The sequence below is a fragment of the Diachasmimorpha longicaudata genome, chromosome 1, assembly GCF_034640455.1.
Source record: "Diachasmimorpha longicaudata isolate KC_UGA_2023 chromosome 1, iyDiaLong2, whole genome shotgun sequence".
NCBI classification, from domain to species: domain Eukaryota; kingdom Metazoa; phylum Arthropoda; class Insecta; order Hymenoptera; family Braconidae; genus Diachasmimorpha; species Diachasmimorpha longicaudata.
In genome coordinates this window covers 5,872,713-5,892,262 of record NC_087225.1, presented here as the reverse complement: position 1 = coordinate 5,892,262, position 19,550 = coordinate 5,872,713, and the positions used below count along the sequence as shown (strand labels likewise).

Here is a 19,550-nt window from a genome sequence, read left to right as displayed (position 1 = left end):
TTACATAATCGTCGGGATCAAAAATCAATGGAGTCCTGTAATCGTCGGTGTCCATCATTGGAATGTCCATTCATTAAATCATTCATGAATGAAAGCCAAATTCATTATTTCTCTTCATAATTTTCATTAATAAAACTCATCGAAATTAACGATGATGCATCCCCTCCCAACGCTGTCTACATTGAACCGTTTCTAATGATGAATCTATTAATTTTTAATTGAAGAAAAAATGATAGATCGAAAGTCGAAATCATTTTCTTCACACTAATTGCCAACGATTTTGAAGATTCACCGTAATACCATACTTTTAAGTCCGTGAATATCAGTATTTGTAAGTACAGTAAGTAGGCTAACTGGCGGATCCCAAACGCTCGTTCTTGACTTTCTCGTGCTGGCAGTGCCTTTACTCCACTCGTTCTCAAACTCATACACCTAGAACGCTTTTGCTCAGTGTGATAGTGGATTCGCCGTGTGTACAAAACCGTGGTTTTTTTTTTTATTTAGGATTATTTTTCTACAGACACAGAGCTAAAATACTTGACTAAACTCTCACCAGTGTCCGTATTTAATGATGAATCTTTGAAATGAGAGACAGAAACGCTCTTTATGTCTCAAAAGTATTCTACTGTTAGAGGACGATTGAAATTCGATGGATTGGTCATTGGGTTCCTACTTAAAAAGCCTTATTCCATTTCAAGCTTAGCGAGAAATAGTGAAGTCGAACAGTTTTAAGTGAAAATGGCAAGCAAATTTCACCAACCTACCTGAATTCTTTACACTCAATGTGCTTATGTTTAATTCCATTGGACAGTCCTGAGTATATTCAAATTTCACAGATCACCCTAATCGCAGTAATGTAACATTTAAAATTTAGAGAGTATTTCAATTGATTTCATTAATATTTTTCTACTTTTTAATGATTTTTATTGAATAATCAGACTGGAATTAACAGTTTTCACTCGTTTTACGAACAGATTTGAATCTTTCCCGGTTGAGATTTTTTAATCCTCAAGATTAATCTGAGTGTACCGGAAATTGCCGCCACAAATCTTTATCAGATTTTTTACTTGGAATTGTTACAATATAATTAAATGATTAATTAGCAATGGAATGATAATAAAAAATGATAAAACCGGTGAAATTGAGAGGATCTAACAATAGTGAGATCTTCTCAACTGACTAAAAACCGCAAGTATTCCGGGGGGAATGCACTCACAATGTATTAAAGAATTTTTCAACCTTCTGTGTCTTCACAAGATTATCATCTAGACGTGTACATCGTCCACTCCTGAATCACTGTCTTTGGTCCGCAATGACAAATATAAATTTCCAATGTCTAACTTAACTTTCGCTAGCCGTGCAGGTGAGCCTGCCTATTGACGCACGGTCGATACCATCGTGATTCCATTCTCGTTCATCAAAAGGCGACACGTTGCGTCCTGGGGAATGCGTTCTGAATATATTTATTGATGAGGATTTTTCTTTTTATTGCGCGCTATTGACTTATTGCAATCGATTGAGTAGTGAAGGGAGAGGTGGCTCGTAATCAATGAGTTCACTGAAAACCAGTTCTAGCTTTTCGGGATCTGTTGCATTTCCAATTTTATGAGTGAGAAAAATCAAAGTCAAATTGATTTATTACTAATTTACAGTCACATAAGTTTTAATTCTAGTAAGTCCTTCTAATAGGTCTCTCTACATTCTCATTTTTTAATACAATAATGACCTGGCGAGTTAATACAATGAATAGATTAATGGGTGGGATAATAGAGTAACATAATCACTATTTTTGAGGCTAAAATTAATTAAAACAAATATCATGTATGTGAAATCCTTAATCAAAATATTAAAAAAAAATTCATTGACCTTTATTACATTTTCGCCTAAGACGTTACATGATATAATTAGTCAATTAAGTGTTTTCATTATTAAGCTAGTGAATTTATGCAACAAATCTAAAAAAATAAACAGTTAACCCCCTACGATTCATCACCATAAAACTTTAATGCCCCAAATCCTAAATTAAAATGAACGAGGCAGATGAACTAATTAATTCAACTGCCTTACAATTTTAAAATCCGTTCTACTGATGTCTCAAGGTCATCCAATCTCCCTTAAAAAATAGTTTTTTTTCTTGATTTTTAAATAAATTGATTCTGAACATAAACGGTTACACCGACTGCATGTGTACGTGTACTTAACCGCGTCCCACATACCTCGCATCGACGAAACCTGCTCTCGTCCAGCTCCTATATCGTATTATATCCTTTCTGTTACCCAACGGCCAATTGCGCACACCGAAGAATGACGGCCATTCTCATTGGATGCCACAAGCTGTAAAATCGCTTCAATCTACCATCATTTTCCATCATGTTGAATACGCTAGATCTTGTTGTTGTGGAAAGGAGCGAACCCTTGTGATTACCTCCTACGAAGAGGTCAGAGTGAGTTTGTTGATGGTTTGTTAATGAAACCGGTCTTAAATTATTTTCGCACCTTGCACAATTTTGTGATACATTGGATACTCATGGGGTATTTTTTTTTAGTTTAATTTATCGATTAATTGGAGGATAAATTGAAGTATTAGTTGAAAGTATTGGAGAAATTCCCAATTTATTCTGTGTCAGAGGCAGTATCAAGTATGCCATTTATTTAAATTCCCAACTCAACTTATCACAGTTTCTCTTTGAATTTGTAAGTGTTAATGGGATGAAACCGTGGATTCAATTATCCTTTACAGAGGGAAATCACTTCTGTAATCCCATATAACGTCAAATAAATTTTATAGAAAATATCGAGAACCAAAAATTTAAAAAACGTGATTTTCCCAGCGAAGTAAAAACTTGCAGAACCTTATAAGCATTTTTCGTATCAAGTTTTGCTCATCGAAAATAGCCTAACTTGGTTCTTTTCTCAAATTGATTTTATTGTCAAGTATTGAAAATTAACTTGGCAATATTTTTCAAAAACTTCAAATTATAAAATACTTATGGGATCCTCTTCATTTTTGTTAAATACCTCGTATCTAGTGGGCCATAAACCTTGTTAATGCAAACCCGCTTACTACCAGCGTAGTAATAATAAAAAGTAACACGTCGGATATTACGGAAATGAGGTAAAACTCGTGAAAAACTCATATTCTAGCGGTTCCTGTGGGGTAATTGGTAACAGGTCGAGGGGACAATTTCATTAAATGTCCGTGAGAAAATGGACAGTAGAGAAGACCTTTCTATTAACTGTATTATTATCTTTGAATCAGCCTAGAACCAATGTCCCCCCCCCCCAATTTTTTAAAATACTTAAAGCTCTCCCTGGAAAATCGATCGCCCATAATTTCGTTTGAAACCATGTACACTTGAGATAATTCAATAATTAATAATAAAGACATTAAATTTCCCCTTTCACAGTGAATTGCTTCATTACTGGATTATCTATTTAAATTCCTCCAGTCAAATAATTTCAAATCGTCGGAAGGACGATATGTCAGAATATATTTTCAAGCACTTAAAATTCCCCATAAGAAACATCCTTGGACAGCTTCTCCCACAACCACTTACTCTTAAGATAATTCTATAATTAACAGATATATTAAATTTCATAATTCACATTTATCTAACCAGTTAACTGTTCACGTTCATTGCTCTGTGACCAAATTTCTAATCCAAATAATTTCTCAAGCCATAACTTGTAGTTTCTTATCTTATATACTTTCAAATGGTTACGAGGACCAATTCCGAAAAGCTCTTATCTAAGCCCTCGAAATTGAGAAAACATCCTGTGGGAACCACCCCTCCCCAAGCCCTTATTCTTCCTTAAATAAATAATCAACAAACATTAAATTTCATTCCTCAAATTTTCATCGCATCTGCACAGCTGAATTGTTCACTTAAAATATTTATTTCTACGTCTAATCTATATTAATTGTACTCGTAAAAAGTAACTTCACTACGCAATACCAATTGAACCCATCCCCACAACTTCGAAACCTTCATCACCCATGACACCACATACCCAAAGATGACAGTTAAAAATTTCGCAACGCGTATCGCACACGTTGGGTTGGGACAACTCAGACATTGCGATATCATTTGTAAGCGACCGGTGAATATCGTGTTTCACGGTTGCATCGATGGGTTTTGATTTTCCTACGAATGAGTGCAACGCACGAGTAAACATAGAAGCTTTCGCCTCATGTCAGTTGTATGCGAAATGCAAATTATCTTCCCACAAATTCTCTGGCATTGGAATTAAAATGAATTAGAATAACGTAGAAATAAATAAATAATCGTGACCCTCTTTCGGGGGAATTCCACCAGAAATATGCACATTTTATTAGGGGAATGGTTCACTGGTTGCAGACAAAGAATGCCATGTTACTCGGCATCCTATGTAGAATAATCGTGACTTTACCATCAAGATGATGAGGTGCATCATTATGGTTATCGTGATTCCCCCGAGGACGTGAGCCTTATTTAATTCATCTTTTCCTTCCAATTTTAATGATTATTAATAGAAAAATGCAGAAAAGAAGAGATGAGGGGTGCAGTTTTATTTCGGACGGTTTTGTTTTTTTATCGATGAGTCATTTAGATAATATTCCAGTTATTTGCTATCCGCAGTTATCCAAGATGCGTCGTGGTCAATAATTTTTTTATATGTTTCCGTATTTCGAATCGTGAATTACAATCATCGTGATGGGGTTTGGTAAACCACTCACGAGTCATCTCGAAGGCAACAAACAGTGAACGACTCGTGCAAACCACCTGTCCTCGTGGACCTTCTGGTTGGGTGTGATGATGAATACCAATATGAAATACTTACAATTGCTAATTGGATCTTTTTACGCAATTTTTCTCTAATTACTATTTGTTATCTATTATTATTCCTCTTGATTAACATCGTGTGATTACCTAGTCATTGTTCGTGGTGATGAACAAATTATTTTCAGGAACATACCTCTGATTTATAGGATTTTGTGCTGATCAAAACAATAGTTTGATATTGGAAATGGGTTATTAGAAATTATAATTCTCTAAGTATGTTTAAACTATTTTTTTCCTTTATTATTTAACTGAAATAATTGTGATTACAAGACACATTCACTCTGTACCGATTCCTTAGAGAACTAACAGATTTACAAAGGAAAACAACACCCTCTCATCCTCTCGAAGAGTCCTATACATTCCACTTTGTCTACATACTTCAAATCAAACCTAAACACCAGACCTCACACTTCCCAGAATTCCAACTCATAAAAATATTTTTCAATTTAAATATCAACAGTCAGAAGAGAATAAGACTGATTTTTCTTCTCTATTTATTTCATGAAAAAATCCAACATTTCATAACGGAATGAAAGAATTTTCACTCTGGACCTATACAAAAAGGAAAAGAAAACAAATCCACTATATTTTGACGTGAAGGCATGGAGTACATTAATTTCAGAGTTAAGTAATAAATGAGATCACAGCAATCATTAACATTCAAGTGATAATCAGTCCAGATGGGTGTGAAAAATAAAAATCAAATTGACTCGTCAGGGCTGAGGAGAAATTCCCGTAAAAAGTTGATTTCAACATTGAAATTCTTAACCCAGTCGAACCATTAACACCGATTTTTTACGGTAAATTTAATCCCGGGTAGTCCATGTCCCTCTCCATACGTTATAATTACTCTGAATTATCGGACAATTATACCGCATATGGTTCTGAATAAACTTCATCGACAATTATAAAGTTGTAAAATCATTCGAAATCATTTTGATAAGAAGATGTCAAATTTGAAGGCATGCTGCATGAGATTATTATTTTTGACAATGGGTTTGATGGGTCAATCTTCATTCTTTCATTCATCATTAAATCTCTTATCAATACTGCTATAGTTGTGAACCTACAGAGATAGAATGTTCTGTAATTGATCCTTTGATTATGTTCATTGATCTATTGGAGACATGAGATAATGTCAGGTTTTGACATTGGTTAGGTAAAAAAATTTGACAGTCATGCCACGTCCATGACGCCAATGAGCCATGAGGGGCATGAAGGGTTTTCGTGTTCAATCTTGGTCTTATTTTCAAAAGTAATGCTGCAATCATCTATTCAGATGCAATCTGCCAGTCATCAATTTTTCGGTGGAAAAGTTACTTCACATTTACCAATAACTTCTACTGCTTTCAATTCCAATCTATGTATGGAAATCAGAATGTTCAGTCTCAGACTACATCATCATAATTCTCCTTTCAATTCAAATCTATCTGTGGAAGTCCTAGACCATCGGACCTTAAGGGGTTACTCTCATGTGAACGCATACATTTTACCACTTTTTAGGAAATTTTTTCTTATGCGACAACAAAATTCAATCATTTTAATTTTTTAATATATTTTTATTTGTATTTTGAAATGTACAAAAAAATTTTTTTTTTTCGTTTTTTACATTTTTAACATATATTTTTTTAAAGTCAAAGTAGTCCCCAACAAAAAAAAGGTAGTTGACTGGTCATGGTGATAGCGGCTGTTCATGAAGTTTTCACAGCATGTCATGTGTTTTAATAGGTTTTACTGTCAAAATATTAAAAAAAAAATCGATTTTTTGAAGTGATTACATGAGAGTACCCCCTTAAACCACATCAACGTGAACTAGTGCTAGTCATCTGCGAATGTCAGGTTTTCACCCAGCATTTAGTGCATAAATTTCTGCCAAGAGCTGACAGGTCTCTGGAAATTAAAACTTTTTCCTTTTCGTAGTCGGCAGTTCGAAAAAAAATTCCTTTGTTTCTTTACTCAGTCTACAGAGTAAAACCTCCAGGTCCTCATGGAGGCGAGTAACCTCGAGAAAATTGTCGGGTTCTCGCAAAATTATTTGAAGATTTATTCTTCTCTTCACTGACCGCTTGTTACTTCTTGTCTTATCCAGCGACTATCTCGCTGCTGCCAATGTAAAACATTCTGTACGCCGGCAGTCCTTGAAGTCAGGGTGGACACACTGCATTTGTTGAATTTTCAACTGAGTGCGAAGTTCTCGAGGACGAGAGGGTTCGAGTACTCGTGATTATGGTTATTTGCAGAACTTACACGTCACTCACTTATTCTTATCGCAGGAATTTCCAAAGCACCATTCTCAATCATTTTTATGTTCTTCTTTAAACACGAGCTCAAGTATGTGAATTTACTATGCGAGTGAGTACATCCCTGACATATTCTGAGATGTATTGTTCATAATATAATAGAAGTGAATAGAAAAATAGATGAACATTATAACAAAAATAAGCTGGTGAATTGCAATATAATATTCAATATGTTTTTCGTGTGACGATGTGTTTACTGTTTTCGTTTCTGGAATTAGTTTTTTTATTAAGAGTACATCGAATCAGGTACTGAATCTACTATTATTTAACAACAAGCATTTCTCACTTCTAGTTTAATTAGCATATTCGCAACGAAAAATATTTATTTAGGGTCCCCAGCCTTTTAAAGACTGTTTCCCTTTGAAGTAACACAAACTTCAAATTTGGATTCATTTCCGATTCTCTAAAAGGTCCATTATAAAGTAGTAAAAAAGTTTTGTTAGGAGGATTTGTTCAAATGCTCTCTGCTTCTATTTGTCTTTCGTATTATCGTTGAAATAGTTCTGCATATTTACGGACTTTTAAATGCTTGTTTCTCCACATTTTCGGACAATATCAACTTTCTAACGCGAGTGATCTTCGATGGCTCACTAAATTCTTTGACACACTTATTCCTTATTCATGAATTCTCCGAAAAATGTGATCTTTGTGTGCGGGAAAGAAATGAGTGATGGCAGTCATCAGTGGGATGGGAATCAAGTTCGAAGGACAGAATGATTTTTTTCATTGCGACATCTGAAGGTTCGATATGGGGGTATTGATCGTGGGAGAGCTGAGGGTGAGGTACGTCATTTCTGGTCTACCATTTTCCGTGGAATAACCGGTCCTTTGACAATTTTATAACGATTTCTAATCTTCACTATCTAATCATCATTATAATCATTCAAATGTGCTTTAATTTTATGGAAGTAACCGTCAGATGGCTTTACTGGAATTTAATCTGCATGTTTTGTTGGAAAACTCATTTATGATGCCAATTATTTCTAATTTAGAATCCAGAGAACGGTAAAATTCAATGAAAAAATTTCTTTAATCAGCAAAAAGTTATAGGGATTATCTACTATTATTCCAATTAGTTCAAATTCATTTATAATTGAGCATAAAATATTTGAACAAAAGAAAATTTATCCCGCGAAAAAAATTATGGAAAGAAAAGTGGAAATCATTTGAGGACCTCCAACTATCTTTTACAATTTCAATCATCAGGAAATGTTTCAAAAATATTTTGAAAATCCAATCCTGCCAATTAACTCTGTGAATTTATATCCATCACTAAATTCTCGAAATTTTCATACGAAAGCTTTCTATAAATTCTTCTCTACCCCAACTTGAATTGGCAAAACTATATTTTGTTGTTAGTTCAGTGAGGTGGTTCAGCAAGAAACGTTGAAAATTGGCGATCAAATAGAGATTTATTGAGTAGAATTCAAAATTGTTGAATAACAATATGACAATGTCTTCCCACCTGGAATTTAAAAATTCCAGTAAAGCTACAGAAAGATAAAGTCGTTTAAAAATTGCACCGATTTGATGTGCAAAATTATATGGAAAAAATAATGTCTGAGGAAACGACCAAAAATTATAAAAATATTTGTAACACATGAAAATTGGCGTAAAAGTTGTAAAGCAGCGAGGAGGTGGAGAGATCGTGAGAGTGACCTTGATTCAGAGTTGACTTTGGTTATACCTGCTGGAGTGTTGGTAGCATCTCCTTCGCGCCGTGGTAAATGATAAAGAGGCAAGAGTAAGGCGGCCTGGAGGGAGGAGAGGGTTACCTGGACGAGTCGGTATGTGGGTCGACCGTGCGCGGCGGCCGGACATTCAGAGAAAGTATATGTTTTCCCTTTCCGAAAGAGACGAGAGTGGCCGAGATGAGCACTCCTCGACCAATCATATTGATTCACTATGGCAGTTCACTTGAAAATTTTTTGGCAATTTTTTACTGCCATCGAGGTAGTCAACCGCCAACAGATTTTTTTTTTCGTTGATTGATCTGCCATTTTCTTCGTAATATTTCGTTTCTGGGGAACGCAAGAGAATTATCACATTTTTCATTTTCAATTGTTGATTATTCCAGTGTACGTTGTTTAAAACAAATATTTCTAATCACCTCTGTTAAGAATCCTAAATTTTCTTTACAGTCTGGGTTGAAATATTTGATAAACAGCTGTCACAAAATTCAAATATAAAACCGTGTTATGCAACAACTTTTCGAATGACTGATTTTGAAATAAAAAGTTCCCAGGTATTTTTGCAACTACTGAAATTAGCACAAGAAAAGTATATCGATCCCTCTAAACCCAATCATAAACCAGAGAATTTCATCATCAATTCCTTCCTTCTATCTCCCATTTACAAAGCAAACAAATGCCTTGGAAAACCCTTTTTTTATCAAGCCTTAAAAAAACTTTATCGCGAGTTTTTTAAACCCCATCTCAGTAATTCCTTTTCGAAAAAAAAAACAGTTGGATTCTAGCGAATGACCCAATGAACCGGCAAACGGAATGATCAATTGAGCAATGGAGTAAACGTCAACGCTCCCGTTATCTCTGGATAAGATCCCTTCGCATTGTTATTGTCAAGAAAATTCCTCAATCAGGAATCACTTTGCTCATTGAGTACGCTGATTACCAACTGTAACACTACGAAGAAACTGCGATAGCGCAGCCTATACCTTTCTACTCGTGAAAACCCACTGGAGAAATTCCCCCCCTTTCTCCCCCAGCGCATTCCACTGTGCCAAGGCGTTCCAATAAATAGCGAGAGCGAATGGGTATTTTTCTATTCCTCTATTCGATCCTTATCACGCTCAATAGAAGAAATCATAGGCGAGCAGATAGATGGAAACAAATCTGTCCACTTAAACGTCGTGAGTTGTGCTAAAAAGTCGTACAATTTTTTTTTCCCGATTTTATATGAAATTGAGCCAAACGATACACAGACATTTTCCCGGAAAATATGAACTCTCCCCATTTTGCCCTATTGTTCGAGAAAAATTTTTATTCCAACGCTAAAAATCTCAAAATCATCTAACACATGGAAATCTCACAGCTCCTGGGAAAGTGTTTATTTGATCTGTTGGCCTGAATTTTCGAGAAAATAAAAAAAATGGGTAGACGACCTTTTAACAAAAATCACGCGACATCGACCTTACGTGTATATCTTTTAGTAAAAAAATAAAAAATAATTTTTAATTATGCGTTGAGGTGAACGTTTCAATTTCTAAAAATAGGAAATGGTGATAAGACAATAAAAGAATTGAAAATGATTCCACCGAGAGAAATATTCAGCAAAAATTAATATTATGCAGCAGTCGAAGTGCTCACTGATTGCGGAATTGCCTAAAAAATGAAGTTTATGATATGGTAATTTTTCACAGATAATTTAGCTGCAAATGACTGATCACTTTGAAAAAAACCAGTGATTTAAATACAAATTACGTGACAGCTCCATGAATTTTGAAGAATTTTCAAAATTTTGCTGTCACTTTACTTTTTGTGCTGTCTTTTCGGGCACTGATGAAATTTGGTCCAGATTTATCACGCAATCTGATTACTAATTTTGTAATTGGAAATTAGAAAGACAGGTACAAGGGATATATCTATATTACATGAAAATAAACAAGTAATCAAAGGTGATATGAATTGATTGTCCATTAAAAAATCAGTGAGGCCATCGATGCCGAGATTGCTGTTGTCATCTTGCTTGTCTCGATTCTTTCCATTCTGTCTGGGGTATTATGCAACTTACGTAAAGGTCGACCGCTCGGGATACAACGACCGATTGCTCTGAGTCTACTCTAATAGACTTATGTCTCATGATGTTGATTTCAGAGCGGCGAGATAACAGGGATTTAAATAAAAATGATGAAACAACAAGAAACTAAAATCGCAATGATAGGGAACCCTCGAAACAACAAATTTCTAAAATTATACTACGATATTTTTTTTATTAAACGAAGACTCCATTTGCATAATTTATTCGCTTTGTATCATGAGAAGATACAGTTACTGACGGGAATCGAGTTATTGACTGGAAAAAAAAAATTCCCAATCAATTCTTTTAATTATCCCAATCAAATGTTTGTTTTTGAAGATAATGATTGAATGATTTTTAGTTGATTTATGGTCGTTGAAGAAATTAGCTTGAGAGAAATCATTAAACGAATACGCTAGTTTTTCGTAATATCTCATTGGAATTTAGATGGGGAATTGAAAAACATGAATTCGAGGTGTCAAGTTTAAATCTCACCTCAGGTGCACAGGTTTTACTTTCTCCATTTTGCGTTGGGTTGATCCGACGTAGATATTCAAATCGAGTGTATCTATACTACTTATCTACAACGAATTTAGTTTTTATGGGTTTGTAATTGAGTGAATGGATTTTTTACATCGCTCCTTACTTTATATAAACTGCATTGTGCATTTTGTCAGTCGGTTGAGCTCTTCAGTTTATGCACTAGAAAATTTTTTCGGCAGTTTCCGTCTGTTTTCTGAAATTTTTGTTACTTCGGTTCAGACTTGATGTTAATAAACAAATGATTGAAATAAGTAACATAAAAAAAGTTAAAGATCAGAAAATTGGGGGAAGTCTAATATCCAGTTTTTAATTACGAATTCTACGAATTTTTGATAAATTCGTAGAATTGGACTACGAATTTATCAAAAATTCGTAGAATTGGAAAATATCTCTCCTGCATATAAGTAACAAATGGATTTTTATTAAATAGAAATATTCATAAATACTTGTTGGGATGATTAATGGCTAAACTGTTGATCAATACTCTTTTTTTTCGAATTGTTAATCATTTAACGCGTCTTTCATTTATAGCTGTAAACAATATTCAAGAGGTTTCGCATGAAATTATGCTCTTTTGAATAATCACGTTCAAATTAATGGAATTCGATTCTACCGTGGAATTTAATGTACTACAAATTTTCAAAAAATGTACCGTACTTTAACCGCAAATGTTCAATAGCATATCCATAAAAAATCACCATTTTTATGGTGGCATCAAAGTTCACCCGACAACAATATATTCCTCTCTGTTTACACATTCCAGTGAATTAACACTAGACAGTTTGACGACGTGTTTCCTCATATTTCAATAGATAAAAAATCTTATAATCAGTCTCGAATGGTTTGGGATGCCTCCTCGCAATAAATTTCGCAAGTCGGTGTCACCGATTATATGCCAGACATCACGGAATTTCAGTTCTTGTGAATTCCATCGATAACCCTCGAAACGTGAGAGGTAGGGACACATGTCTTCTTTCGACCTTGAACTTCTTTGCTTCCAAAAAATTACAATTTTAGTCAGCACACGTATCCACTCCATCTTTTATTAATTTTTATCAAGATAAACGGAATTGATTACACCGGACATCGTCAATTATTGTCTCAATTTATTGCTGAATTATAGACAATTTTTTAGTCGATCTAAAAGCTCAAAATTGCTCAGAAGAGTGATAAATTTTCGTGATGAAATAAATAGAATCGCATTGAATATTTATGTTATTTGCGATAAAAAGTGAAACATGAAGCACACACTCGACACCTGTGCCCCGCGGGTGGACCACTTTCACATTCTTTCGCCTTCTCCATCCAACTCGTCGCACTTTAAAATAAGAGGGGAAAAAAAATGAGTAAGAAATTCTCCTCAGCGTCATTACCAATCCTCGTTAATTTTATACTCAATATTTGACCCACTGACGTCGGGTTTCAGGTGAAAACAGAGGAGGTGGATAATATACTCATGTGCCCACTCATCCAAAAATCTAACAAGAATTCAACTCGTTTATCAAACTTGATATCTCCACATTTAATCATTCAATTTCGTAAACATGATATTCATTATAATTTATGATTAGAATTTGCAGTGCATTTGATTTTCACGTATTATTTACCTTTTTTTTTGTTGAAGATCGAAGAGTCTCCATCGATTAGGGTCAGAACAGGTTGCACAATATTGGCGCAAAACGATTTAACACATATTTTCAAGATACGATAATCGCAGTTCTCTTCTCCGAGATTGATAGGAAAATATTACCACTGGTTTTTAATTTTTTTTTGTATTTTAATTGGGAATGTTGAATGATTTTAGAAGGTTAGGTAGTCCTCAAATAGTCATAATGCAACTCCGTGGACATTTGGTGAGACGACCAGAGATTACGGGATATCTTATAAATGACTTTCTTCCAGAGCAATTAATCAGAATAGGAATAGATAAAAAAACCAATTAACGTCCGGTGTCAATCATGACAGATTATAAATTATATTTGTCATCAGTATATTCCATCATTTAAAAATAATTTAATTAAGTTGTTATATTTTAATCTGATACAGCTTCAGAAGTATCAAATTCCATAAGTGGCCCAATATTAGGCCATTTTCAATTATTGAAAGCAAATGAATCGAAATAGTTGATCACTCTATCATTTGATGAAAAAGGTCCTCCTCTACTTTAACTAAATTTGTAAACATGAGGTGAATTTAGATAACTCAATCCAATCGTCATCATAACGAAAGAATAAAAAGTTGTTTTGATGGTTTCAACATTCATAATGTGCATTCGCCTGCTCTGGTAACGGCTGATTTCAAAAATTCAAATTCAAATAGATGATTTTACAACTCAATAAATCTCATAAATTCTCGTTCATTTTTATTGACATGACGTAATGACCAACAGAATTTCAAAATCGACTCAATACTGGCGTTGTTCATAACTCAAATCGTGAAAAGGTGGAAGAAAAGCAGCAAGTAATGTTATTTGTTCAGAAAATCTCTTTAATCTTCGTTAAGAGGATTTGACACGCAACATAAGTTCTAAATTGACGTGTTACAGGTACTATTCATAACTAAAATTGCTGGAAATAGAAAAATAAAATATATTGACTCCTAAAACATCAGTAAAACGTTTTGTAATTCCCTTTGGTATCGGCAATGATGGATTTTACAAGCGAATGAAATTGAATATTGGTTTTTTAATGACGTTCTTGGTTACTAAAATCGCTGGGAATGGACATAAATCATGCGACTGAATTCCAAAAAATCAGTCAATCCACCTCGAAATACTACGGAAGCTGTTCATTGCTGAATTTACTGAGAGAATAATGAAAAGAACAATTGAGGCAACTTAAAAGAAAGACATTGGCTCACAAGTGGTTAATAGGACATTCACAATTCCTTTCATAATCGTTAAAATTGTTGTTAAAACGTAACAAACGTGATTTTGTTGAAACCTATCGGCTGCTCTCAATAAAAAATTATTGTGTTACATGCACTTGTCCTACACTTGCAGTTTAACCCCCTTTCGACGCTCAATGTCCTTGAGTGAGCAACAGTGAAATACCTCAGCACATATGCTAAATCCAAAGTAAAAGTACTTGTCGTTCACTGTTGAACTTGCTTTCGCGGCATTTAATAGTCTATTTTTCCCCTCTCGTAGCTAACCTCTACATTTATGATCACCAGATGCATATGTATATTCTCAGCTCAGTTCAAACTGGTTTGATTTTACTCGATGAAAATTACATGCCACGGATGAATAAACATCTGACACGGTCATTGCTCAACGTATTGACGTCCTCCTTGCTTATTTTACTTTATTATGGTGTTAGTCACTGTATTTAACGACACTTTTAATTTTCTACAGAGGGTATTTACGTGATGAGGGGGTGTCTACATGTAGGTGTGCGAGTGTAAACAACCAAGTTTGTTTGTAACCCACAATTTTTAGTGGAAATACGCTGGGAAAAAGAATCTTTCGATAACTGCGTCTTCATTTGTACCACAAACTCACAGCGGACATTACTTAATAAAAATTACTTATCAGATTTTGTTTGTCAAACTACGGTTTAGCATTTTATTTTGTGAAGGTATGTTCTATCGGCCAATTCTCTGTTCGATTTTATTTTATTTATTTTACTACCTCTCACAGGCAATCATCTGCCAATTACGCGGTCGTTACGTGATGGTTTTAGTTCTCTAGGTGTATGGTAACTTAATGCGAGCCGGGGTTCTTCAGGAATTGCAAGGTCACAGGTGGATAATTGACTCATACGGCTGATGTGCCGACTTTATGATTTTTTTTTCGTGTTCTCATTTCGTTAATCTACGTAAAAAGTTATATAGAGTGTTATTTTACGAACACCTCCAAAGAAATAATGGAGATAATGTTGGAAAATCTTTTTGGAAATTTATAAAATTCCTTCAGAAGAAGCTTTTGGGGGAATTTTTCTAACTCGATTAAAGAAGTTTCTCTGAAGCTTATTTTTTCGGGCATAATTTCATAATAGTTTGATGAAATGTTAGTCTAATATGCTAATCACTTCTCCACCAGACGAGTCTCATTAGTTGGTTTTAATAACAAAAATTCTTTGGAAGAGGAAACGGAAAATTGATAAAATCGCGCTAGACCAATGTTTATGTCTAAAATACCGAAGATTCTTCACCTCCCACTGGGAAATCATCTTTGAAAGATTTATTAATGCTCAGGTAATCAACTTACCGCACACACCTTCTCTTCTCTGACTCTTTCAGAATCCCCATTACAAAACGTACGATGATGCATTGGAAAGCGAGGGAAAAAATTATCAATAAATTGAGTAAAAATGTAGAAACATAAAAGAGAGACCGTTGGATGATAAAATGCGGTCGATGGTGTATCGCAATGATTCTTAGAGAGGATCGTAATAGATGAAAAGTCGTAACGATGATCAAGCAAGTGAATAAGTCGAGGATGTGGTCAGACACGAATGAGTAATCTCCTAAAAACATTGAAATTCATCACTAAAATTCACTGTTCCATCCAAGATAGCCGAACAATTAACAAATTAATTATTATTCAATTATAAAATTCTAATTCTTCCCCAAAAACCATTGGAATAATTTAAAACAATGGTCATAACTGTTGATGGTGAATTGATGGATCAAACAAATCCATCATCTGTCCATTTAGTGAATTTTTATTTCAACTTTCTTAACATTTTTAGTCATTTATTTTCCCCATAAACAATTGGGTGTGGCTCCTGTGCTTAAATGAATCAAACCAGAATCATTATTTACAGAGCCTTCTATTTACGTATGTAAGAAAATCCGTGGAATGCCCATCGAATACTCGACTCAAGAGGCATTCCAAGGGTAGAAACCCAAGTGCCAATCGCTGAAGTATAATTATCGCCTTTCAAAAATGGTCATCACTACTCATTCGTATTCACTATTTTATTTTATCTTAAGTGCGGAATAAGTAGGCACGCACTGTGCGTAAGGAATAATGCAGTCGACGATTTCTTGTTGTGGGAAACCCACCGGTTATTTCAATGAATAGAATAAGCTGGTGGAACGAATGCTCGAATACTCGTTTTTACGATGATTTGACACGTTTTTTTAATTATCCGCAGACACGAATGGTATTTTTGTTTGTACTTGCTAGGGAAAGATCTCAATTATTATCGGTCTTATCGGAGGAAGATGAGAGGAAAAGAGGATGACAAGGTAAAACTAATATTTAGTAATGGAGATAGGACAATGGACGTAACACTTTTGTTGTGAATAAAAAATTTATTTTCAATGACAAATATCATTAATGAATTATTTCACATAATTGCAACCTTTTAATAGACATAAATCCATGTGTCTGCATTCTCATAATAATTATAGCATAAATCAGAAGGAAAAAATTGCATCAGCTCGTTCGATGATACATCAAAATTATGAAAAACTGTGAAACATCATTTAACAAGAATTGTTATTTATTTGTTCCAGCAACAATATCCATCTCGTGTAGAGAGAATGGGAAAATGTCGATCGATAAGTTCAATGCAGACACAACAGCCCGGTTCCCTTCCCGAACTCCACATAGACCCTTACCGACTTCTCGAGGACGATCTCAAGGACGTCTACGATGATATACGACAGGTGAGCCAACTCTCCGGGGACAATATCCACCAGCGGACAATAACTAATGGCTTGTGAATCGCAAGCAATATGCATCCAAGAGTTTTCACGAACTCTCGTTCTCAGCGAAAGCCAGAACCAACACAGCAAAACCGCTAGTGTGTATGAAAATACGCTTGAACTTTTACTCACGGTCGTCCGATCGTTCACGCGTAGAGAATCGGTAGCGTAGAAAGCATATACTGTCTGTTAGGCGTTAGAGTCACGCAAGGAGTCACTGTCCGACGGCCCTGACCTCCTCCTCGCCCCGCCACTCGGCCAATCGTTCTCGATTCCATTTTTTTCTGGCTCTATTTGTGGAGATTGAAAATCGGTGAAGATTTATTGAACTGTCTGGGATTTATTCAACACTTGGACACGTCGTTAGACACAGTTTGAAGTTTTTCTTTCGGCTGGTGAATGGAAATCGTGCCGTCATCACTTGATACCTGGTTAATTGGACGGTTTGATGATTTATAAATTCGAGGGATTATGATTTTTTGCGCATTCGTTCCGTTCACTGCGAGGAAGTTTCCTCAGTAAATCAATGAAGAGAGTTCAAATCCTGAATTTATGGGACGTTTGGAGTTCATTTTAAGATAAATACACTTAAATTAAGCTGAATTTTTTTATGCTGCGAAAATCTGGATTCTTAGGTTGAGAGCATTGGCAAAGCTAAATTGTTATTACCTACAAAATTGCATAGTTGTATCTTGAACTTCTTGGGCTCCATAAAAATGGCCCAATTCTTTTCACAATTCTCAACGCACAATAAATAATATCTCACGTGTAGATTCTTTGAAAAGCTACATTCTCTGGCATGGAGCCCAGACTTTCCAGAATGCACCACATGAGTTGCATTCAAATGACCCACCGCCTTAGATTTCGTTTTTGTCTCCTTCGAGAGAAAAATTATTTCTGCTAAATATCTATTTACGAAAAATCATCAAAATTCTTCCTTCAAAAAAATTAGAAATTTAGAAAAAAATTTAAGTCATTAACGAAGTTCATGAATGTTCAACACAAATCATTTTTCTCTCCCTGTCAACTGAAATAAAATTGTCACTACCGTGAGATAAAAATTTGAATAAAACGGATCCCACCGTTTCAGAGGAATAATTACGAAAAAAAAAATCCTTCAACTTCTCCCAAAAACCGAGAAGAATGAACAAACCGCCTCGGCTAAACGCAATGCATAATTTTACGGCGTGACAGACTGGAAAATAATCCAATTCTCTCAGGATTTTACCCATGAAAATGAGTCAAGGTCGAACTTGACTTTAATTTGTTCAATAGAATTATCCACTGACGGCTTAACACCACTTTTATGTTCTTATCAAAGGAACTGATCATGAACACCAATGTTGAAGAGCTGAAGACAATCGCAACGTACTACTTCGATGGACAGGGAAAGGCGCTTCGGCCGATGGTTGCTATACTCATGGCGCGAGCTATCAATTACCACAAGGAAAGAAAGTAAGTTTTATTGTTACCAATGCAGTTTTACAACCTTTTCAACTTGATTTTTGTCGATTGCCTGCATCAGTATATTAATTTCCCCGAAGCCTTTGAAAGTACTGAATTATCTGAATAGTTTTCACCAGCAAGTCTCAATTGATTGAATTTACTCCCCCAATCATGCCCTGATATCATCACCATCAACTTGATATAGGTTTCGACCTTGTCGAAAAATTCATTAAAAATTGTTGAATTTCACGTAGAAATTATTTTCCATATCTAATAAAATTTGAGTGAACGTGATTCCCATTTTCTACAACGAGTTTAAGAATTCGAGGTTGTCATTGAAATATCAATGATCCCTTAACATGAAAAACTCAATTTCTTTAAAGGGGTACCAAGGTAGAATTTGAAAGTCTTCAGTTGAAAATAGCTATTCAGTGACTTGATATATCATCGAATGCCTAAACAAGTAAGAAACATTTCGGAATCAACCCATTTTCCAAGTCTTACCGAGAAATTTGTATCCCCTTGAATTTCTAACATTCTTTCTTAAATTTCATTTACATACATACCTTGTAGACGATATCCCTCTATTAAATTTTTGGACATTCATAAAAAAGTGTACAGACTCTAGTCGATATTTGCATACCATAAGAAGTATAAAATTTCCTGCTGCACATACCCTGTACTGCAATTACTACTACAACTATTTTGATAAGATCCTTGTCATTATCCTTTTCAGCGGCCTCTTAGCGAAACAACGACAGGTAGCAATGATTGCTGAGATGATACACAGTGCTTCCCTGATTCACGATGACGTCATAGATCAGTCCGACTTCCGCCGTGGAAAACCTTCTGTCAACGTTTTATGGAGTCAAAAAAAGGTAAGAGACAATTTTTTATTTGGAAATTTTGAGCTTTTCATGTTGAGAATCACCAAGAGGAAATTCTTGTTGATAGCCACGAATAATAATTTTTAGCCAATTCTTATGAATTTTACGTTGCCGGGAAAACCTACGAAATAATTCGC

General features: G+C 34.9%; 1 protein-coding gene across 2 annotated transcripts in view; it reads left to right on the top strand.

The window, feature by feature from the left end:
- LOC135163772 (all trans-polyprenyl-diphosphate synthase PDSS1) overlaps positions 1-19,550 on the top strand; it is a 40,764-nt gene that overhangs the window by 4,214 nt on the left and 17,000 nt on the right. The window contains exons 1-4 of one of the 2 annotated variants that reach the window (XM_064123571.1): positions 16,499-16,618; positions 16,889-17,041; positions 18,402-18,535; positions 19,263-19,404. In XM_064123571.1, the coding sequence (XP_063979641.1) occupies positions 16,595-16,618; positions 16,889-17,041; positions 18,402-18,535; positions 19,263-19,404 (453 nt within the window). In that variant the 5' untranslated portion in view covers positions 16,499-16,594. Of the gene's footprint in view, positions 1-16,498; positions 16,619-16,888; positions 17,042-18,401; positions 18,536-19,262; positions 19,405-19,550 lie in introns of those variants that run through there. The other variant, XM_064123561.1, reaches the window with a different exon arrangement.